The sequence below is a fragment of the Bos indicus x Bos taurus genome, chromosome 22, assembly GCF_003369695.1.
Source record: "Bos indicus x Bos taurus breed Angus x Brahman F1 hybrid chromosome 22, Bos_hybrid_MaternalHap_v2.0, whole genome shotgun sequence".
In the NCBI taxonomy this organism is placed as follows: domain Eukaryota; kingdom Metazoa; phylum Chordata; class Mammalia; order Artiodactyla; family Bovidae; genus Bos; species Bos indicus x Bos taurus.
Genome location: NC_040097.1, coordinates 8,200,244 through 8,222,340, shown reverse-complemented (window position 1 = coordinate 8,222,340; position 22,097 = coordinate 8,200,244). Strand labels below are relative to the sequence as shown.

General features: G+C 57.0%; 1 protein-coding gene across 1 annotated transcript in view; it reads left to right on the top strand.

Annotated features, from left to right (window-relative positions):
• Window positions 1-20,366, top strand: part of CCDC12 (coiled-coil domain containing 12) — a 36,365-nt gene extending 15,999 nt beyond the window's left edge. Inside the window, exons 2-7 of the mRNA XM_027523861.1 lie at window positions 11,746-11,813; window positions 17,501-17,580; window positions 18,472-18,533; window positions 18,758-18,792; window positions 19,791-19,867; window positions 19,964-20,366. Coding sequence (XP_027379662.1) covers window positions 11,746-11,813; window positions 17,501-17,580; window positions 18,472-18,533; window positions 18,758-18,792; window positions 19,791-19,867; window positions 19,964-20,052 — 411 coding nt within the window. The 3' untranslated portion in view covers window positions 20,053-20,366. The remainder of the gene's footprint in view (window positions 1-11,745; window positions 11,814-17,500; window positions 17,581-18,471; window positions 18,534-18,757; window positions 18,793-19,790; window positions 19,868-19,963) is intronic.
• Window positions 20,367-22,097: the final 1,731 nt, after the last annotated feature.

Here is a 22,097-nt window from a genome sequence, read left to right as displayed (position 1 = left end):
TTTTATTAGCTGTGAACTGTTGAGTAAGCTCCTTAGCTGTTCTGAACCTCGTTGGCGTCGTCTGGATGGGATGATAATGCCTGACCCCAGGGGTGGCTGTGGGGGCCAGAGGCCCCGTGTGCACTGGTGAAGCGTGGGCAGCTGTGTGAGCACAGCCTGGCACCGTGCGGCTGGCAGGGGCTGTCCCTCCAGACACACCCAGGGGGCAGCTGCCATCTGCCAGCCTTTTTAACCCATTCCTGGCTTGTTTTTCCTGTGGCCTCAACCAGTGACCGCTGCCCTTTCCTCTCTGGCCCTTCCCGAATGTTCTTTGTGAACACCCCATCACACTGTTGCCCCCTGCCTGTCCTCGACTGCTCGCTGGTTTCACGCTGCCTGTGGATGAAGTCTGTGGCCCCCGGGGCAGGCCTTTCCCTGCCAGTTCCTCCTCCAAGGGCACCATCGGGGTCTCTGCCCGCCCCTCGGACACAGGGCCCAGCCTCACACGCCCACTGTTTCCAGTAACTCTGGCACTCCCTGCGCTGCCCTGCCTGCTCTGCTTTGACTGACTGTCCCTCCAGGTCAGCTTGAATTTCATCTTCCGCCCAGCTGTTAGTCACCCTGCATTCCCACGGCTCTGCGGGAACTCTCCATTCACCTGTCTGCTTCCTCTTTCACCTGCCCCTCAGCTCCCTGAGGGCAGCAAGTCATGTCTTAGTCACCTCTGCCAGGTTACAGGACTCGGGGCACTACATAAACATCAGAACGACGAATTGAAGCAGTTCAACGGGCACGTGATCTGGGAGTTGGTTCGGCTGAGATTTTCCTGGAAGAAAAGCAGGAGTTTGGGAGGAGTTCAGGGGAGAAGGCGATGGCACCCTACTCCAGTACTCTTGCCTGGAAAATCCCATGGGCGGAGGAGCCTGGTAGGCTGCAGTCCATGGGGTCGTGAAGAGTCTAACACGACTGAGTGACTTCCCTTTCACTTTTCACTTTCATGCATTGGAGAAGGAAATGGCAGCCTACTCCAGTGTTCTTGCCTGGAGAATCCCAGGGACAGGGGAGCCTGGTGGGCTGCCATCTCTGGGTCGCACAGAGTCGGACACGACTGAAGCGACTTAGCAGCAGCAGCAGGGGCTTATTTAAAAGTCTGCGGGCGGCAGCCATGCCAGCAAGATCAACCTCACGGTGTGTGAAGTCTAGTGAGTCTGTTGCTCAGTCATGGAGTGGGCTTGCTTTGACTGCTGTGCGCATGAAGAGCTGCTCGTTTTAGGGGGTCACAGGCTTGTAAAAAGCCAGCCACGTGACATTGGTAACAGGAGCCCTGATGTTGTCCTGTTGGTGGCTGTTGGGAGAACCATTTGGGGGCACCACCGTTGGTGTGAACGGGCATGTGTGCTTAGGTGTCTGGGGGAGGTGGGACAGTGTCATTTCAGGGGCCACTCCCAGTTTTCAGGCCCTGTTTCCATGGAATCCAAGATGGTGAACACACAGGAGATAGGCACCCTCGGGCCTCCCTCCAGGACTCCACTTCAGAGCCCCACCCATCAGCCACAGTTCAAGTGCAGAAGCTGTTTGTTCTCCAGCCTGGCCGACCTGGAGAGGGTCAGACACCATGGGGTTCCAGGGGGCTGTTCAATTCCCCACAGCTGATCAGCTGGGCCTGGTGACTCTGACTGTCCCCTGTGGCCAGTCCCCCAGAGCCGCATGTGGCTGTCCCATCCCCAGGCAGGGGGCCTTCGGGGACCTTACCATTTGCCATTGGGATTCGCTTGCTCTGGCTTTAGCTGTGAGCCTCGCACGGTGAGGAAGTCCCGGGGGCTGTGAGTTCTGCTTTGTGGCGGGGGAGGCGTTTTCCCCCTCCCTCCAAAAAAGGGAAATGGTGGGGCCAGGGAGGGGAGGGGGGTGACCTCACGGATCACCACCTGTTAACTTCGTAACTGAAATCTTCAGGCTGATTATTCACAGGGAGACATTTGGCCTGATTGGAGGCGCTCGGCCTGCAGCCTGGCTGCTGGTTGGACCGCCGGGCCCTGTCCCTGGGCGCTTAGGGCCGCAGTATGTGCAGGCCTCCATCTGCCCTCCTCTCTCCCCAGCAGTGCTGGGGTTTTTGTTTTTGTTTTCGGCTTGAGAAAGGTCATTAAACCCTGACCGGGCTGGGTCGGGCCTGAGGGCTACCTATGGGTTCCCTGCTGGCCCGCTGGGGCAGGTGAAGGTCAGGAGAGTCCAGGGTGAGAGCACAGGCCAGACAGGGAGCAGCAGGCAGCTGGGCTCCTCCGGTCGCTTATGTCTTTAAGTCATTTCGTAAGTCATTTGACAACAGAAGGAAAGGAAACGGAGGAAGCACTGCCCACAGCCTTGTTGTGTGACCGTCCCGCGTCAGTGTCACCATGGCTTCGCTCACGCTCACGTGTGTGGCTCCACGCCCCCTGCATCCTGTCCTGTCTCGCGGTGATGCCCGTCAGGTGGCTACTCCAGTGACCGACTGGCAGGGGGTGTGAGCCGCTGGCCTGCCTCCCTGTGCCCGCAGGTCACAGCCTCCTCCGGGCCCCACTGCTCCGTATCACAAGAGACACAGGGGGAGCACCTCTGTGTATGTCGCCCTTCTGTCTCCGTGGTGCTTTCCTGGGACGGGAGTTCCTGACCCAGAAACAGCCGTACCTGGGGCTCCTCGTAGTTTGGTTGCGTTTCCCAGAGATGACACCAGGAAGGGATGTCAGCCCTATGATGTGAGGTGGAGTGACGTTAGACGCCAGTGAGACCCTCTGAGTGTTTGAGGTAGGCGGAAGGAGGGTCAGAGCCGAGGTTCTGTGGAGACCCCGAGGCTGGAGGCCCACCCTCCCCTTGGGGCGCCGGCAAGCCCGAGCAGCAGGACTCCGGGCGAGTTACTTCACAGTAACATCCCCAGGCCTCCAACTTTCTTATCTGTGAGAGGAGAAAGCAGTGCTGACCTTACTATTTTTTATGCTGATGAATTAAATAATGTTATTTCCATTCATTGAATAGTCAGTTGCTTGGCATCCTGTTATGACTGCTAGGAGATACAGTAGAACAGAGTTGAAGAACAGCTGGGTCCCGCCCTCCCCAGAGCTCACCTGCTATTGGGAAGCCTTCTAATGTTGTGTGGAACCTTGTTATATTCGATCCTTCCCACTCTCTTAGGAAGTGGGCACGGTTGGGGTTTATTTGCCCTCATTCTCCAGGAAAGAAGAGGTGCAGATAATTGACAGGGGGAGGGTAGGACAGACAGCTAAGGGGTGAACAAGCAGATGTGTTGGTAGAAGGAACCATGTATGTAGCAGCAGGGAACTGGCTTCCAGTTGTCTGTCTGTCTCAAACTGACGGAAAGACCTTGGGGTCCGACACGCACAGAGACCTGTGTTAGGTGTCACCAGGCCTCAGACCCTGCATCCTTGGAGGCAAGGATAGTGATGCCTGGTGCGTGAGTGCAGTTTGGCGGCCCAGACCACGTGGGGAGGAGAGCCTTGTCTGTCAGGGGGTGAATTACCATGTGCATCCTGCCTCTCCCTGCCCCCACCCCAGGTTGCCCATTCATTTGTTCTCCATTGTCACCTGCTGCCATGTGTCAGGTGCTGGGGAGCAGTGATGGGCAAGCCTTTTGTAGCTTAATCTAGGAAGACAGATGACAAGCAAAATCTCGAATAGGCAAATCAAGGTAAAATCAAATGTCTGGGACAGTTATCACTTGATGGCCTGACTGGGAAGAACGCCCTTCTGTTAAAAAGGGGTGTAACCTTCAGCCTGCCCACAGCCGGGGGGGAAAGTGCCGCAACCTACCAACTGTCTTCCAGCTGCCGTGGAGCTCTGTGGTGGATGCAGAAAGAGGTTTCTGTAGGGAAGCCTCACAGATGTGGTGTCTGCTCTCCCAGCCTGGGGCCCCTGAGGGAATCAGACAGGCCATTCTTCATTTGAGTCTCAATTTTCAAAATGAACAGTTGGTCACTTACAGAAACTTGGCAGAAAATAAAGAAGCACTATCAGAAAAGGATACCGAGGGCTCAGGGAAGCGGGTGGTGGCGAGGAAAGGAGAGGATACGCCTGGTTTTCCAGGCCCCACCGCTGATGGAGGGCAGGGCTCAGGACATCCCAGGATGCCAGCGGTTCTCTCCCACACTGGGTATCATGTAGGGTTCTGCCCCAGATGGCGGATCCCGAGTTAGTGTCTTTAATCCTCAAACACCCTGGGACAGAGCACCAGCCCCACTTTAGCGGAGTGGGGAGAGCCTCTAGCGGAGGCTCAGAGAGGTCCTTTAGGTGCCCACCACCAGTAAGTGATGGAGAGGGATTTTCCGACCGCTGGTCTGTCCAGCCCTGCCGCCTGGCTTCGTGCAGACCACAGTGCATCCATCCTCCGGGGGGCTGGGCAGGAGCTGGGAGCCTTGCCTCGCTGCGCAGGGGGACTGGTCCAGGCTGGCTGTGTGTGAAGGAAAGGAGGGGGTTTGTCTTTGCTCTGCCCTCAGTGTTTCGTCCCAGTGGCTTTCCTGCGGGGGCCGTGGGGGCCGTGGGAGGGTCCTTGTTAACCCTCTGCACACTCAGGGTGCTCGTCCCCTCTGCTGCCCTCCTCCCAGCCCCAGTCCCACTCAGCCTTTAAAGTGCAAGGAAAGTGGGGGACTTCCCTGATGGGCCAGTGGTTGAGATTCCACACTTACACCACAGGGGACACGGGTTCGATCCCTGGTTCAGGAACTAAGATCCCAAATGCCACAGGGCCCCCCAAAAAAAAGAAAACAAGAGAGAAAGAAAGGTGGTATTTCCTTTGGCAAGCCTCCTCAGACACCTCAGGTGCCACCCAAAGAAGCCCCTGTGACCTTTCCTTTCCTCCTCTGGGCCACCACCCCGCTGAGAATCTGAAGAGCTGTGGATTCTTCCTCTGGAACAATTAGCCTTTGCACAGCGGGCCTGCGTGTGTGTCTGATCATGAAATCCTGTCCATGGACCCAGGCTGAGTGCCCACATTGGCTGCGAACAGGCGGTACCTACCGGTTCTTTTTTTCCCTTCTTGGCACCCAGTGTGGAGTGCCTAGCAAAAGGGAGCCAGTCAGTATTTCTTGACTGGTAGACTGCTGGACAAAGGTCTGTGTAGTCAAGGCTATGGTCTTCTCAGTGGTCATATATGGTTGTGAGAGGTGGACCGTAAAGAAGGCAGAACGCCAAAGAATTGATGCCTTTGAACTGTGGGGCTGGAAAAGGCTCCTAAAAGTCCCTTGGACAGCACAGAGATCAAACCAGTCAATCCTAAAGGAAATCAGCCCTGAATATTCACTGGAAGGACTAATGCTGAAGCTGAAGCTCCAGTGTTTTGGTCATCTGATGCGAACAGATAACTCATTAGAAAAGTCCCTGATGCTGGGAAAGATTGAGGGTAGAAGAAGAGGGTGTCAAAGGGTGAGAAGGCTGGACGGCATCCCCGATACAATGAACATCAACTTGGGCAAATTCCGGGAGATGGTGATGGACAGGGAGGCCTGGTGCGCTGCAGCCATGGGGTCACAGAGAGCTGGACACGGCTGGGCGACTAAACCATAACAACAGACTGCTGGAGGACATGCCGCCTCCTTTGAGCGTGACTAGTTCCCCGTTTGCACTTGTGACCAGAATAGGACCAGACTTGGCTTGGGGCCATCTCCCCATGTTTCTCTGCCACATGCAGGACGCCAGCGGTCGTCCAGGGCAAGGCTGTGCGCTGGAACCTCGGCCTATGTCTGCGCCAACCATCATCAGAGTCCAGGCATCGGACCTCAACCCTGGACAGCCTGAAAGCCACTGCACCCTTTCTCTTCGTCCCCTCAGCCCTGGCACCGTTTTTGTCTCAGGCACCTTCATTCTCCCCTGGTCAGGACCTCAGTCGTCTCTGACTCCTCCCGCTTCAGGCACCCCCTTGTTCTGTCTCCCCCCCACCCCACCCGCTCTGGCCCTGACCTAGTTCCGGGCTCTTATCAGCAGCCTTATCTCCCTCTCCCTTTCTGTCCTCCCAGCCCTCCGCTCCCTGTAGCTTTGTTCTCTCCGCTCACAAGCCTTTAGAGAATGTCCGCACCCTTAAAAGCTTGGGCGGCTCTGGGGCCGTTAGTCCCCACCCTCCCCTGCTGACCTCTGATTCCTGGTGGAGCCCTGAACCAAGGGGAACAGGAGACCTGTCCCCCCCATGCCCGTTGTCTGACACGCCTTCTGACGTGTTTGTGAAGCAGACATTTTAATGCTCTGGGGACTGCAGAGAATGCCTGGTGGAGACAGTGAAAGTGAACAGTCCTCATGGCCTCCGCAGGTGCCGGCAGTCTGGGCCTGTGGCTTCTCCGCAGCCCTTCCTGCCCTCAGGGTCTGCTGTCTTGTCACCCAAGCTGCAGGCCTTCCTCTTTCTTCCCTGATCATTTCTTTCTTATAACAGGGCCATGATGTTGGTGTGATCATCACACTTCATAGATGAGAAAATCCAGACCAGAGAGGTTGAATGACTTGCCCAAGGTCACACAGCAAGGTGAAATCAAGGCCATGAGCTGTGCCTTCTGTAGGCGGTGTCAGGCCCAAGGGTAAGACAAGCATCTGCCTTCAGGGATCTCCCTGTCTCCTGGGCAGACAGTGGGCACACAGGCCAGGTGGTCCTAGCAGCAGGCTGAGTGCCAGGGCGCAGAGTCAGGGCCCCTACAGCCCACGAATATCACTGCCCACGAGGCTCGGACCCTCCTGCCCACTCCATTCCCCATCTCTGGGCAGTAGAGCGCTGTGCAGCGTCTATGTCCAGGCATGGTGGCTCTTATCACTGGCTCCGCAGGATGAGTCAGACTCTGGGTGACTGCCCTACCCTCAAGTGCCCTTGGCACACAGCTTCTGCTGCAGCTGCCCCTGACAGGAAGTCCCTGTGCCTTCTCCCAAGGTGCCCTGGCTCTGAAGATGTGTGGCAGGGTGGTGCAGTGGAACATGCCCATTCACCCTCCACGTTGTCAGTCCCCTTCTGCTCCCCAATCCTGGCATCTGAGCCCGTCTCTCTGTGACTTTTCCCCATCCTGGGCCAAGTCGGGGCTGGAACGGCTCAAACCAGGGCCACTTTCCCCTCTTCCTAGGGGACTAAGGTTTGGAGCCTATTTTCTTTCTCTCTTTTAAATTTATCTGCACCACATGCCATATGGGATTTTAGTCCCTCAATCAGGGATGGCCCACAAATTAAGAACAACCCCCCACCAAAGCACCAAGTCTGAACGTATCCCCAAATTGATAAATCTCTAGCTGGTCTAATAAGGAAAGAGAAAAAATGCAAATTATCAGTATCAGTGGATATCACCATAAATCCTGCAGACATTAAAAGGATAATAAGAGGATATTATAAGTGACTTTGGCCAGTAATTTCAGTATAAATGGAAATTTCCTTGATAGACACTATGTATTAAGATTGACTCAAGAAGAAAAAGGAAATCTAATGAGCCTCTTACCTAAAACCTCACAAAGGAAAACTTCAGGCCAAGATGAATTCTTATCATATGTGTAAAGAAAAAATAACACCAATCTTGCACAAGACTAATTTTATTTGTAAAAGTGTTGTTTCTGGCAAAAGGATTTCAAGCGTTATGAAACAGGTTAGTCAGGCTCCGTTTGGGGCAGGCCTGTTTTTGAGAACCCCTGAAGTCCTGCCTCCGCGGCGCCTTCCTCCTATGGGCTGTGAGGAGGGTGAGAGCAGGGATGGGGCTCTCGTGTGGAAACCTGGGCTGGGGTCAGAAATGTGAGGCACCTCCAGGAACGGACAGGTGGGCTGTGGGGAGGACCCCGGGCCAGGCCAGGACTTCCCTGCCCTGAGCCACTGGTGTTGTAAGAATTTGGCTCTTCTGGAGTTGGTGAGGAGAGTTGAAGAGTTGGTAAAGTTGGCAAAGAGTTCATGAAGGTGATCTAGTCCCGGCTCTAGGCTATGCCTGGAGGGAGTCCAGGAGACACCCCCCCACCAAGAGGGACTTGAGGAAGGGGGCCAATGATGAGTAGGAATGACCACAGGCCTGTGTCCTGGGCCCAGAGGGGTGACAGAGCCCAGTCACCTCAGAAGGTGGCCTTGAGAAGGTGGCCTTTGAGCTGGTGTCTCGACTGGCCAGGTGGGCCGTCTTTGGGGTTATCAGAATGGACAGGACTTGAGACGAAGGGTCCAGTGTGTGGATGAGGCCAGTGCGGACGGGCTACGGGCAGTGGGCTGGGCCTGGGGAGGCTGCGAGGGGGATGCTGTAGTCCTGAGCTTGTCCGGAGGGTGTGGGGACCAATGAGAGCTTTCAGAAGAGCGCACGCTCCATCCATGTGGATGGACAAGGTGCAGAGAGAGGTAGGGGAGGGGGATTAGAAAGACAAGGAGAGAACGCAGCAGGCCGTGGTGCTCTCCAAAGCAGAGGGCGTGTAGCTGTGGGCTTGGCTGCGGTGGGGACCATGGGGTTGGAAGAAGGGGAAAGGGTGGGGTTTGGGGAAGGTGTGTGTTGGAGGGGCTAGGCAGTGAGTTGGATTTAAGGGTCTGGGGGGCAGTGAGGAGTCTCCAGATCCCCTGGGACGCCGTGCACCTCGGGCCTTCTGCCTGCACACCCTTGGGTGTCCTCCAGGGTGTGGACGTTGGCCCAGCTGGCTGTGACTGGTCTGATCTCACAAGGCCAGGTCTGATCCGCGGGGGGAGCGTGGCAGAAGAGCCCGAGGCCAGAGCTGTTTTTAGAAAGTAAGTGCCTCTCCCATCTCCTTGGCAGGAATGCAGGGCTGGGTTCAGGAAGACCTCGACCCAGACCCACAGCCAGCGCTGACACGTTCTGTGACCCCGAGCCAGTCTTTCCTTTCCCTAAGGGCCATTTGGCAGCTTCCCCCCTGGGTTGAATTGAGGGCTTAAAAGGCGGCGGTCCTGAATCCTTCAGATCTGAGGGTCTTCAAGAGTCTCTCGGGCTGGGTGGACCATGAGGCTGGTCAGTGCCTCCTATCACCCTGCCTAGCAGTGTGAGCGTTGTGAGCCAGGCCAGGGTCTCCCCAAGCCACACCCTTCTCATGGACGCTCACCGTGCTACCCGAGTTGCCTTGAACGGCGACTGCAGCGCACCTTCATGTGGCCTGCTCACTTGTTCACCCGCTCCCACGCCCCACACACACGTGGGTACCATTCCTGAGCCCCTGCTCTCACACAGACCCTGCTCTCCCGACTACAGGGGGCTTCCTTGACCTCCGCAGCCTGCACCACTGCCGCAGCCGCCCACCAGACTGCGGGACGTTTTCTGTAAATGTCATTTAGATCGTTGGGTGTTTTCTCACTTATTAATGAGTAACTTGGCCTTTGCCGAGACACTTGAGCGTCTCCGGGACCCGGGGAGGGTGGTGACAGACACACTGCTGAGTTTGTTCTTGCTCGGGGGCTGGGAAACGGGCATGGGATTTGCAAAGGACTGGCTCCCAAAGGCTGTTCCCACAGCCCCCACCCTTTGCCCCGAGCTGGCCAGGTTAGCAGAGCCCGCAGGGAAAGAGGTCTTGCTGGGGGCTTGCCCACCAGCCCCCTTGAGGGGCAAGCTGGGCCTTTGCTGTTCTCTCCTCTGTCCTTGCTGTTGGGTATGTGTGTGTCCATCACCTCGTCCCCTGAGGCAGGCCCGCTGGCCATCTGGGAGTCCATTGGCTGCAGCTAGGAAGGAGTTTGAATGTCCTGGCTTCTGGCTTGTGTGCGTGTGTTCTTCTTTCAGTCACGTCCGACTCTTTGCAGCCCTTTAGACTGTCGGCCGCCAGGCTCCGCTGGCTTGTGTAATCACTAGCATTTGTCAGGGAGGGGTGTCCGCAGGTGGGAAGCCACATGGGGAACCCTGACTTCTGTTTTAGTTAAGAGTTTATACTCTGCTCTCCCATCTCTTTGGCCATCACCAAATCTGCCTCTGCCTCTGTGCCTCCCTTCCCAGCCTCATCAGCAGGCTTCTGGGAAAGGCCCCTGGTCCTTCCGCCTGTAGTTCCCGCGGTCTCCTCTGGCTCCCGTTGCCTAAGAACCCTGGCCAGAGCCCTATGTGACCGCCCCCCGCCCCAACCTTGACAACCTCACCTGTGTGTATGTGCTCCAACCACCTGTGTGTTCTTCAGACCACACCCGCTCTTTGCTCAAGCTTGCTCCCCTCTGGGAACGCCCTTCCTGCTCCTATCTCCCCATCCTATGACACCTGCATTCTGCCCACCCCTCAGTAGGAAGGTAGGAAGCCCCCCCACCCACCCACCCCACAAACCCATGTTGACCTCACTCAGGTAGCTGCTGTCATTCATTCCTGCCACCTCCTCCCCAGGAGACTGAGCCACCCGGGTTGAGAGCCAGGTCAGCATCTTGCCCTGTTCACATCACAGAAACCTTTCTCTGGGCCAGACCTCCCAGCCGGGGTTGGTGGCTCCCAGGGTCTCCATGACAAACACTGGCAGGAAGTGACTCATAATGTGAGTGCCACCCTGAGGGAGGCCGTGTCAGTAGCATAAACAAACCTCTAGGAGAGGTGACACGAGCAGCTGTTTTACTTAGACTTTATATGTTCTTATCTCCCTGGCAGCAGGTTCCCCGTGGCAGGAGCTTCCGATCGTCTCCTCGAAACATGCTCCAGAGAGTCAAAGGCAGGTCATGGCTGGTAATCAGGGGCACAGGGACTCCCTCTGAAGGGCCAGCCCTGGCGTGCAGGGAGACCCCCGACAGGGCTGTGTCCCAGGGCTTCTCAGGACAGGCACTGGGGGCGGGGGCCCACGTATGCGAGAGCATGCTCCGTGTTCACTTGTCTGCGGGCAGGTCTGATCCAGCGGCCGCGGTCTTGTGGTAAGGAAGGAGTGGAAACAGCACAGGGTGACTTTCTGCCGTGCTCTCGGCGTACCTGGAGAGCAAGCGTACTCCGTCGGGGTTGAGATGAACGTGGCTTCTCTAGACCTCCAGAGAGGCTGGGGAGGATGGTGGTGTGGGGGAAGGAAGTCCAGGCGTGCCAAGGAAGAGAAGAGAACCAGATTTAGGGATTTCCCTGGTGGTCCCGTGGCTGAGACTCCACGCTCCCAAGGCAGGGGGCCAGGTTCAACCCCCAATCAGAGAACTAGATCCTACATGCTGCAACCAAGAGTTCACATGCATGCCACGGCGAAGATGGAAGATCCCACGTGCTGCAACTAAGACTCGTCACAGACAAATAAATACGTTTTTTTTTTAAAGAACCAGATTTAGAAGAAATTGTTCCCATAGAAAGTTCAAACCAATTCCCCTCCCCTCTGCCCCTCTTAATACATTGCAAGAATGAACTTGTACAAGCCTGGTCCTAACTTGAGTGATACTTCTCCTGCAGTGAGCCAAATAGGTATCTCTGGAGAAGCCTCTGGCCTGGAGGGGTTTCAGGAGGCCTGAGCTTTTGTCCTGCCCTGGCTCCTGGTGACTCGTCTTCGCTCTGTCCCTCCCGACTCCTGAGGGTGGCTCCATCCAGACCCATGAGGGTGGCTGGTGGCCTGCCAGCGTGGGCCCTCCTCGACCCTGACCGGCATCATCTCAGCACCCATGACCTTCCAGCTCTTCCAGCGCATGCGATCTGAGGGCTCCCTGGGTCTGGGCCTGGGCTGGGGTCAGGGGCTTTAAATTCTGCTGGGGGAGCCGAGGGGTGGAAGGGCGGCTCCAGCACCGTGCCTGTCAGCTACATCAGGCATGTGCTTGGCTGGAACCCCAGGCTGGTCCTCGCCAGGCCATCCTGTTCTCCGTTAGTTGCCTGGGTGGTGTGGACTGGAAGGAGGGGTGTTCATCTGAGCAGTGGTTTCTCCCTTCCTTTGCAGGACAAGGAAGACGGGGAGCCAAACACCAAGCAGCTCAGAGAAGGGGAGGAGGAAGGCGAGAAGCACAGGTAACGCCTCGCACTCAGCTCTCTTCCCGTACCTGTTGGTTTCCACATCGTCCCAGCATCGTCCCGTCCACATCTGTCCTGCTGCTGCCTCTCCACCCCATGGCCACTTTGTTCAGACAGGATGGTCCTCCTGTTGGAACCTTTTCTGCACCCTTGCCCTCACTGGCTATCTGACTCTCAGCCACCAACCATTTTTTTAGCCACCAGACCCCTCACATTATGTCTCCTCACTCTCTTCTAAAATACTTGGGGTGACATGGTTCTACAGCAACCCCAGAATCAGGTCCAGACTCTCCCTGGTGTGTCTAGCTCTGCTTCAGCCATCAGCCTGGGTTCCTGCTCCCTGTGAGGACTGGAGCTTTTTTTTTTTCCTTAATATTTGCTTATTGGGCTGCACTGGGTCCTACTTGCGGTATATGGGTTCTAGAGCTCCATGACCAGGGATTGAACCCCGGGCCCCTGCGTTGGGAGTGCGGAGTCTCCGCCGCTGGACCACCAGGGAAGTCCCCGGTACTGGCTATTGAGGCCCTGAGAAAGCTTATCCCGGTGAGCTGTGCATTGAGGGGGTGCAGCAGGAGGGGGCCACTGGGCCGGCGACTTCCCGACGCTGCAGCCTGCCCTGGCCTCCTCCGCCAGGGTGAGTGGAGCCCTCTCCGGGGACCGGTGCCTCGTCTGCGCCTCTGTGTTCAGGCGCTGACCTCAGATGAGATGGGGCCTTTTCAAGCCCACAGGGGCGCATGTGTGTCTGCGTGCTGTGACTCCACAGTTTGCAAAGTGTGTTCACACCATCCCCACGGAGGCCCTGGGGCTCTCGCCACCTCACTTGTTTTCAGAGATGGCGACGGCCCTGCGCTGAGGAGGCTGGTGATGCTCCACGCTGGTGCAGGGACCCTGGTCACCTCAGCTCCGGGCTCTGTGGTTTCTCGTTGGGGCTCAGCCCCCCAGCACGTTGTGCAGCCCGCACCGGTGACAGAGATGAAGGCCAGGTCGTCGCTTTTATTTGCCAAGTGACCGCAGGCTCAGGGGCTTGGCGGTGGGTGCCTGCAGTTTCCGCCTTTCTGTGGTAACTGCTGAGAGACCCTTTGGTTTCCCCTGGGTTTGTCCTCAGGTTTTTGATTGCTGGCTGGAGCCTGAGTCATGTCTCAGATTCGGTCATCTACCCAGATACAGTGCAGGGTCAGGGGTGGTGGCTGAGGAAATGGGAAAGTCCAGTAGGACTAGAGGCAGGCACCCTGGTACCTCACCCCTCACCAACCTTGCTGGGGAGTCACCCACCTTCCTCTCTGCCCGTCCTCTGGCCCATCTGTCCACAGAGACCTTTTTGGAATCATGGCTGTTTTAGTTCCTTTGGCTTTCCTTATAAATTTTAGAGTCAGCTTAGTATCTATTTTAAAAGCTTGCTGAAGGTGACAGAGTAAATCGTGACTGAGGGGGACAGTGGCACGCTGTGGAAAGCGGCAGAGGAAGAGGGGGCTTTCTGGATGTGGTGCCCTCCCTGTTATCTTAACCCAGTCCTTAGTGGCCCCGCCTGTGGGTATTTCAGAGGCGGTGGGAGGGGCACACTGTCTCCTGTCAGTTCCTCTCAAAATTTCAGAATGTCGTCATCATCTAAGCGTATGTGTCTATTGTTGCCTACTTATTAAAAATAATGATAAGCTAATATAAATAAAAAGTTTGCTAGAGTTTCCATTTGTATTACATGGAATCTATAGCTCAGAATACCTTAAAAACATTTTTTTTTTTCTTACTCTCTTCAGGATAAATCCTGCCCCATTCCCCTACAACCAAATCCCCATTTAGTGAGAGTCAGTTCCCCAAAGGCCGACCAGGTACTGTGTGAAGGAAAGACATGTTCCTACCCCCAGGAGGACCCCCGCTTCTCCTCTGGGCTGGGTCTTTCCTCTCCCAGCCCTCCTTCCCTCATGGCCCACCTCTAACACAGCCCCACTGCCTGCCGCCTAGAGGAGAGGTGATCCCGCAGCCCTGGAAACCTGGCCTCAGAAAGGGACACTCATGTCAGTTGCTTGTGTTTTTCATAAGCCCTCAGTCACTTCCTCCTGATGGCACGTCGGTTGGTGTGTGCCGTGGAGGTATGTCGAGGGTAGGGCTTGTGGCCAACAGTCATGGCCACCCGGCCAGGTGGGAGGGAACGGGTGGCGTTGCACACTCCGTTGGGCACGGGGCAGGGAAGCGTGTCCTGTTAAGTGTCTGAACAAGCCAGCCCCAAACCCTCAGCCCCCACAGCCCCTGGCTTAAGATCGTGGTCAGCACCCAGCCAGAGCAGTCACCGCTCGGGGACGGCGGTTCACCCTGGGTGAGCGTCATGTACCGCAGAAGGAACTAGGCCACTCACCTTCCTTCATGGGGATGGAAAACCGGTTTTGCAACTTCCGTGTGGAGAAAGGTCCCACCCCAGCTGAGGCCCGGCCCAGCTCTGGCCCAGTGCCCGAGCCCTTTAGGCTGGCCAGTGCCAGGCCTTCTCCCGTCTGTCAGTTGGGTCCCCAGGATGGCGGCTGTGTACCAGAGCGTCTCACAGACCGGTGACGCAAGCTTGATTCAGCAGACATTGCTCCAGTGAGCAATGTAGCAATGTGGCAGTGCGGATCAGAGCGGCCCCCACCCACAGCCCCTGAGTCGCGCCACTCCCGCTCCAGGACTCGCTAGGGAGACACATAGGAGGCTGTTTTCTGGCTGGCCTCAGCCGCTGGCCCGCCCTGCCACTTGGTGTGTGACAGGCACATCCCTGCCACGCTGTGGGCCACTTGCCACGCTGTGGGCAGTATTTCGAGAAGCCTCTGTAGGCTGTACGTGTGTCTGCTGGGCTGTTCCTTCCCATCTGCCTTCGGGACAGTCTGCCTTCATCTCATCCTAACAGGCAGAGAGCACTCAGGGTTTGGGAGGGGGCTTCCAGGGCAGCAGTGGGACACCCCTGTGAGATTTGACCCCTGCTCTGCAGAGCACCACTCTGTTCAGGGTTGATGTCCACAGTCTATATCATCTACAGCCTCAAGAGAAATGAAATCCTTGATTTTCACGTGGAGGCCAGTGAAAGCATGAACCTGCCCGTCCTGTCTCAGAAGCATCAGAGCTGGGATTTGGGCCCAGGCTGGTGCCTCAGATGGTAAAGAATTTGCCTACAATGAGGGAGACTCAGGTTCGATCCCTGGGTTGGGAAGATCCCCCAAAGAAGGGAACAGCTACCCTCAGCATTCTCTGGAAAATCCCATGGACATAGGAGCCTGGCGGGCTACAGTCCATGGGGTCGCAAAGAGTCGGACACAACTAAGTGGCTTCCACTCTTTCACTTTCATGGTGTTGGCAGAACGGGGCTCTTTTCACCCCCTCCCCTGAGCAGCTACTTCATTCTAAAATGGGGGTTAAAAAAAATTTCTAAAAACATGACATTGGAGTAGCAGAACCAGCGTGTGCCTCTAGTGGCCTCCAGAAGAGTGAATTCCGCACCGCCCCCCCACCTTTTTTTTAAGTTGCAGAAGGAGGGAATTCAACCTTGGTCCTTTGTTAGAAAGGCTAGACCCTAGAGCAGCACCAAGTGCCCCGTGAACTCTGTCCAGAGACTTTCGCCATTTGGCAGTAATCGGGGTGGGGCGGGAGGAGCAGTTAATTGGACATCAGTGTGGGTTAGTCTCCTCATTAGCTCTCAGCTGAGTGAATCAGGGCTTGAACCGCACTCCACAGAGCTCGACACACCCAGCAGGCCTCCTTGTTTACAAGTGTGGAAATCTGAGTTCAGGATGGGGTAGTCCCACAGAGACTGGGACCCAGGTTCTTGACCACATGACCAGCGCTCAGCTCTAGGGGAGGACAGGGACGGCGGGCGGCTCGGCTGCTGGGGGCAGTGGTCGCTGAGCGGCCAGCCCACTGGCTGATGCTGCTCTTGCCTGTTGCCGCTGGCGCCCCCCTCCCCTGCTGTGTCCCCCTCATGCCAGCCAAGGGGTGCTGGGGTGTGGGTGCTATGATCTCAGGGCTCAGCTTCCACCAGACTCTCCTCTCTCCCCTCATCTCAGGGCCCAGGCTCCTGGAGCCGGTTTCTGAGAGTGGCAGGGTGTTTTTTCATTCTCACTAATCCCTGCAGGTTTCTTCCCATGCCCAGTTTCTCTTCCGCTTTTCTCCCCACCCTGTTATAAATGAAAGTCAGCATTAGCGATCCTGCCCCACTTTCCCCGCCGGTGCTTCAGTGACCTGGCATTTACCTCCTGGCCTGAGGCAGGCATTAGGGGATGGGGTTCAGGGCAGCGTCCCTGCTTCATAGAGAAGGCAGACCGTGGGAGTGGGCAGCAGGCTTCTTCCACACCAGCCCAGCTGGTATGGCCCCGGGACATGGGGGTTTAGCCAAGCCCCAGGACTGCAGGCCATGGGGGCCCTGGCAGAGGGCAGGTGAGGCTCACAAAAGCCCCGAGTTGAGACCGTGCCCCTCGCTGACTTGTGTAGCCACACACACCTTGTGGACTCCTTCACTTGAGCTTGCCTGTGCCGCAGCTGGAGAAATCAGCCACATTTCCCTGGCACGGACACAGGGTCCCCTAGATGAGAGACTGCAGGAGGCCTCCTGTTGGGGAAATGTTCCGAGGACTTCCGAGGGGCCAGCAGTGCAGAGAGGGCTCAGAAGAGCTTGTGGGGAAGAAGGACCCACATCTAGTCCCATCTGGCTGACAGGCTGGCAGGTGGGGGGCACTTCTGCCTCCCCCAAGGCGTGGGATCTGTCCCAGTGTCTCTCTTGCTTTTATTAAGCAGCAGCTCCCAGGACCTCTCTCTCTTTGGTGCCCTGTGGAGTTAGCTGAGGACCCGGCCTCTATGTGGGCTGCTGTGTGTGGAGCTTGGCATTTGATGAGCTGCTGAGCCAGGGAGGCCTCCAGGGAGCACTTGGTACAGCCCGCCCTGCCCAAGGAGATGCAAGGAAAACAACTGACCACAGTGGGTGGCCAATGCCCGTGTGCAATTCTGGCTCCTCGTGGCTGCCCCCCCTTCATAGAGGTCATGGGGTCCACCCTGCTTGATTTTCAAGCCCTTGTGCAGGAGTGAGGTGTGTCAACTTATGGCTGTCCAGGCGGATTGTGGCTTTCCTGCCCTCGCACATTGCCATGCCTGTTCCCTCAGCCTTGGCTGGCCACTCCCAGTGTACCACACCCTTGCCACATGTGTCTGAGGCTCCGGGACACGAAGGCTGTGAGTGGGAGGCAGGCTTGGGGAACCAGTGGGTGACCGCTGGTTTCTCTTTTAGGAGTAACTCAGCCCAAGAGCTCTGGTCCTCGCTTGGAGTCATAGCTTGCCTTGTCTCATGCTGCAGCCACTGCTGTGTGACCCTCTAAAACTGGTGCAAACTCTCTGACCCTCAGTTGCCACAACTGTCAAGTAGAATATGCTGGAGAGACAAAGTGAGTGCTCTCCGCGTGCCCCTGGCCCCAGCTCTGTTCGAGAACCTCCATTGCAGGTGTGGCTTTGGGAGAGCACACAGCCTAGCTGCTAACGGGAAGATGAGGGGCTGAGGCTCAGAGATGCTTCTATCCCCGTGCTGTCCGCCTGTCCCAGGTCATCTGCAGAGAGAGCAAAGTCAGGAAGTGACCGGCTCCTGTGCCTCATCTCGCGCCAGCCTGCAAGTGTAAGAGATGAACGAGACTGTGTCCCGCACGCACTTTACTTCCTCTATGCTTGTCCTCACTGCCCTTTAGGGAACTCAGGCTGCGGAACTACATCCCAGAGGATGAGGACCTCAAGAAGAGGCGGGTGCCCCAGGCCAAGCCAGTCGCAGGTAGGTAGGCTCTGTGGCCCTGTCAGCCGCCTCCTCCTTGGCAGGCATCACCCTCTCCTGGAGAATAACTGGCAGTGCCCGGGCTGGAAGCTGGGCCTCTGGGACCCTCCATCACCATCACAGCGGATGGACAAATAGAAGCGGTCAGGGCACTGAAGCGGCCTGTCACGCCTGCTTCGCCCCGCTCACACCCTGCCTTGCAGGCCTTCCAGGGACTGCAAGGGAAGGTCCCTCAGAGGACTCTCTGAGCTGGGAGGTGGACGTGGCCCTGGGCCCTTGGACGGCAGGAACAGGAGGAGGGGTCCTGTGGGCCCTTGGAGGGTCAGAGAGACCCTGAAGAGGGGCTGACTGTCCAGGTTCCTGGAGAGCACTGGGCAGGCAGACACCCACCCAGCTCTGGGAGTGGCAGCACTGGGGCACAGACGGTGGGGAGAGGTGTCCTCACTGGTGGGCTGAGGGGCCTGGCCCAGTCACGCCTGGATGGGGAGCATCTGGCCAGCTGTGGCCTGTCCACAGCCATCCACACGGAGGGTGCTGGGTGCTTCTTATGATGCAGATCCCTGACTCTGGCTCGGTTTTTATTCTTTGGTTTTTAATTTTAAGTACATTTATCCTATAAAAGAATAAAGTGTTAGCTACTCAGCCACACCCCACCCCACCCCACCCCTGCAGTCTTCTTCCCCATCTCCTTGGGCCCTGAGAGCACAAATCTAATCCTCCAGAGCTGCCTTGGCAAGGTCTTTGCCTCTAGGGAGTTAGGGGCTGAGGGGAGAGGCAGGGGTAAGAAAGCGCAGACCCCCTGGCGACCTGCGGCTGCTGGCTGCAGTTGGCCACATCGGGGAGTGGTGGCTGGTTTCCGACCGGCATCCGTTGGTGTCTTGCGCCCTCTAGTGGAAGAGAAGGTGAAGGAGCAGCTGGAGGCCGCCAAGCCAGAGCCGGTCATCGAGGAAGTGGTGAGCGCTGGGGGTGGCCCTGTCCTCTGCTGCTTCCGCGGGTCCTTTTCTCCTCCCCACCCGCTCTCCTCACTCACCCTTCCTTCTCCTCACTTCTTTCTTCCCTTTCTACCTCCCTGCTTCCCCTCAGCCCTCTCGCTCCCCCCTTTCCTCCCCTTTTCCTACCTCTGTCCCCGTCTTCTCCTGAGCCCCTCCAGCACTGACATGTGTCTGCTCCCTCCCAGGACCTGGCCAACCTCGCGCCCCGGAAGCCAGATTGGTGAGTGTTGCCCGTGTGGGACCAGTGCAGACTGGCCGGGTGTTCTTGGTGCCCGGCATGGGCTCGCAGCAGGAGGCAGGCAGTGGAGACAGACAGCCCTGGGGTATAATTGCAGTCTGACGTATGTGCTGAGAAGGATGTAAGTGGAGAATGAGGGACGTGGCGGGGCAGGACACCTGAGGGTGGGGAGTGGCTCAGGCAGAGGGGGTTCAGCAGTCCCCTCCAAAATGTCCCTTCCGAAAGGATGAGGGCCCACTGCGCCTCAGAGAGCTCCATCTGAACAAGGCTGACCCTTGTCCTCAGGGAGCCGGAGGGTGGAGGCAAGATGGCAGGAAGGGCAGATGTAGGCTTCTGCCCCACTTCCGCCACCAGCTAGCCTGTCCCCCTTCGATCCTGGTTCCCTCTTCTCTGAAATGGGAATCTTCACTGTCCTGGCGCCCCTGTGACTGGGCTGAGACAGAGGATGAGAGAGGGCCAGGTGTTCACCTTGGGCCAGAGGCACCCGTCCCCCACCCTTCTCGCTTGCAGTTCTGTGTCAAGTGGGCACCAGCTGAAGGTGTTCTAATTAGACGAGACAAAGGATGGGGCGTATGTCCTCGGAAACCCCGAACCAGGGGGAAGAAGCTGTGTGTGTGCTTGTGGAAGTTCCTGGGGGTGAGGGGAACTGGGGCCAGAGGAGGAGCAGGACCCCCCGCGGGCCGGGGCGCGTCACTCCCTGGCGGTGACCAAGGGGAGCAGACCGGGAGGGGGCCCTGGGGGCCATCTGGCCTGCACGCCTCGGCTCGGCCCCCTGGGTTGGGCGGGCTGTGGTGCTAGCCCCTGCCTCCCTGGGGCTGCAAAGGGCAGCTGCTGCTGGGTTTTGGAGGATGCAGAAAGGGAGAGAGAGGAGGCACACCACCATGGTTCCTAATGCCAGAGGGGCTGTTGGAGGTGAGGGAGCCCCAGGGCCGCGCTGGGCCAGCCTTCAGCCTCCACCTCCTCCTGCCTCCCTGCTCCAGGGACCTCAAGAGAGACGTAGCCAAGAAACTGGAGAAGCTGGAGAAGCGGACCCAGAGGGCCATCGCTGAGCTGATCCGTAAGTGCGGGGCCTGGCACGGTGGGGCCCCCTGCCCTCCGGGCGGTGGCGCAGGCACGCGGCCCCGCTCCACTCCTCCCATCTGCCCCCATCCAGGCGAGAGGCTGAAGGGCCAGGAGGAGAACCTGGCTTCTGCAGTGGCCACCACCGCCTCCACCGAGCCAGAGGCCTGTGACTCCGACTGAGCCGTGCCGTCCCCTCACCCGCTACCAGGCCTGTCTTACAGGAAGATGGTCTTGGGCCGGGGTGGGGGCTGGACTTGCCACCACCTCTAGTTTGCCTTCAGAACTGACTCCCTGCCTCGAGTCTGAACCCCATCCATCCCACTGGGTGAGGTCAGCTCCTTGTCTCCTGAAGGGCCCCCTCCATGCTGAGTGGGGGCAGAGGCTACAACAGCCCTGTGGGCATGCTGTATCTGTGCTTGTTCTATGTATTTTGAACTTCTTTTTCTATCTGGAAATAGAAACACACTGACCCATGTGTGTGGCAGAAAACCGTCTGAATATTGCGGATGTTTTGAGTTTGGGCCCCAAGACAGGGCAACTGCAGAGGTGATGCTTACTATGAGGAAGCCCTGTATTGGGCTCAGTGTGCTGAGGTTGGAGGGGTGGGGAGGGCCAGGCCTGACCTTCAGATGTCTAGGTCCTGGCCCAGTCCTTGGTTAGCGGTCATCATCTCAAAGCCCTCGGGTGATGGCTGTGGACCTCACAGTAATCTGTGGGACACCTTGCAGAGGTTCTCACTGTGGTCCTCTGTAGACCCCCTGACAGTGAGAGAGAGAAAAGAGACTGGGCCCCTGACAGGGGTGCGCTGCATCCTGGCAAGCCTCAGCTCTGGGCTGCCACAGATTCGAGGTCCTGGCACTGTTCATTCACATCCACTCAGCCCCAGAAAGCCCTCTTCCCCCTTCACCCGTCAGAGCTGAACTCTGGCTTCCCCGGGACAGGGCCCCTGCGTGGGGAAGGCTGGCCCATTCTGCTCACCACTGGGGTATTATAGCCTGGATGTTGGGAATGGCCTTGGACCCTGGGCCCCCAGGGTCCTGGCTTTAGGACCATGAGCCTCCCCTGTGGAGCTTACTGTCCAGAATGACCGGCTGACCACAAGGCTGACTCCAGGAACCTGTGACCATTTAGTTTCATCTCCTCTAGGATCCTGAGTTTCCTTCTGGATTACCCTTGAGCCTCCTGCCCCAGTCATGGGTCACATCGCAGTGTATTGTGCCCTCTGTGCTAGTTTTCAGGGACACAGCGGCCTGGCTACGGTGGACGGTGCTGAGAAGTCAGGCGATGGAGGGCAATGAGCTTGCGCACAGACTGCCACACTCGTACGATAAAGCAGACGCTTGAACGCACAGTGACGCAACTCCTCTAAAAAGGCAATTCTTAGGATAAGGGGCAGAAAGTCGCAGCTGTAGGTAAGGGCCAAAGTGGTAGGTGGCTGACAAGGCCAGAACGGATTCCCCCCACAAGGGACGGGGATCAGACATGACCCTCAGGTGTCAGGGCTGGAGCCAGGCTCCCTCTGCATAGCCAGGGGTCTCGAGCTGTTTCCCTTTCTAGGCATAAAGGATGAAAAGATGCTCACACCTCCTGGGATTGCAGTTGGAAGCAGGATGCAATCCAACAAGTGGGAGAATTTCTGCTGGAAGAAAGTAAAACAGTAACATCCTCATGGGCTTTGAAATGAGCGTTTGTTTCATCACCAGAGAGATCAAAGAGGGACTGACCCCCCTCACAACTCAAGCACAGGGATTTGTTATAAGAACATGAGAAATCTTGAAAATAAAGAATGTTTATTAAAATAAGAAACTCACTGAATGAGTTGAATGATAACTTATAGTCGAAGAAGGAATTAATAAATCAGAATTAAAGCTGAAGATCCAAAAGGTGGCAGAGAGAGAGAAATAAGGACTGTTTAGAGAAGCATCATGCGTGCAGAATGATCCAAAAGTGAAAGCAGGGGCGGTTGTGACCAAGTCTTGGAAGTGGTATTCCTCCACGGTCTGTTTGTCGGAAACAAGTCACTCCATCCAGCCCACACTCAGAGGGAGAAGATGGAGATTACACCTCAAGGTGGAATCTTTAAGAATTTGAGGGTGTATTTTAAAACCAACACATACCTGGGCACAGTGTAAGAAACTGTCAGAACAAAAAGACCAAGAAACGATCTTTAAATTAGAGATTATATCATCTTGCAAAGAGCAAGCGCACAGCAGATGTCTCAACCA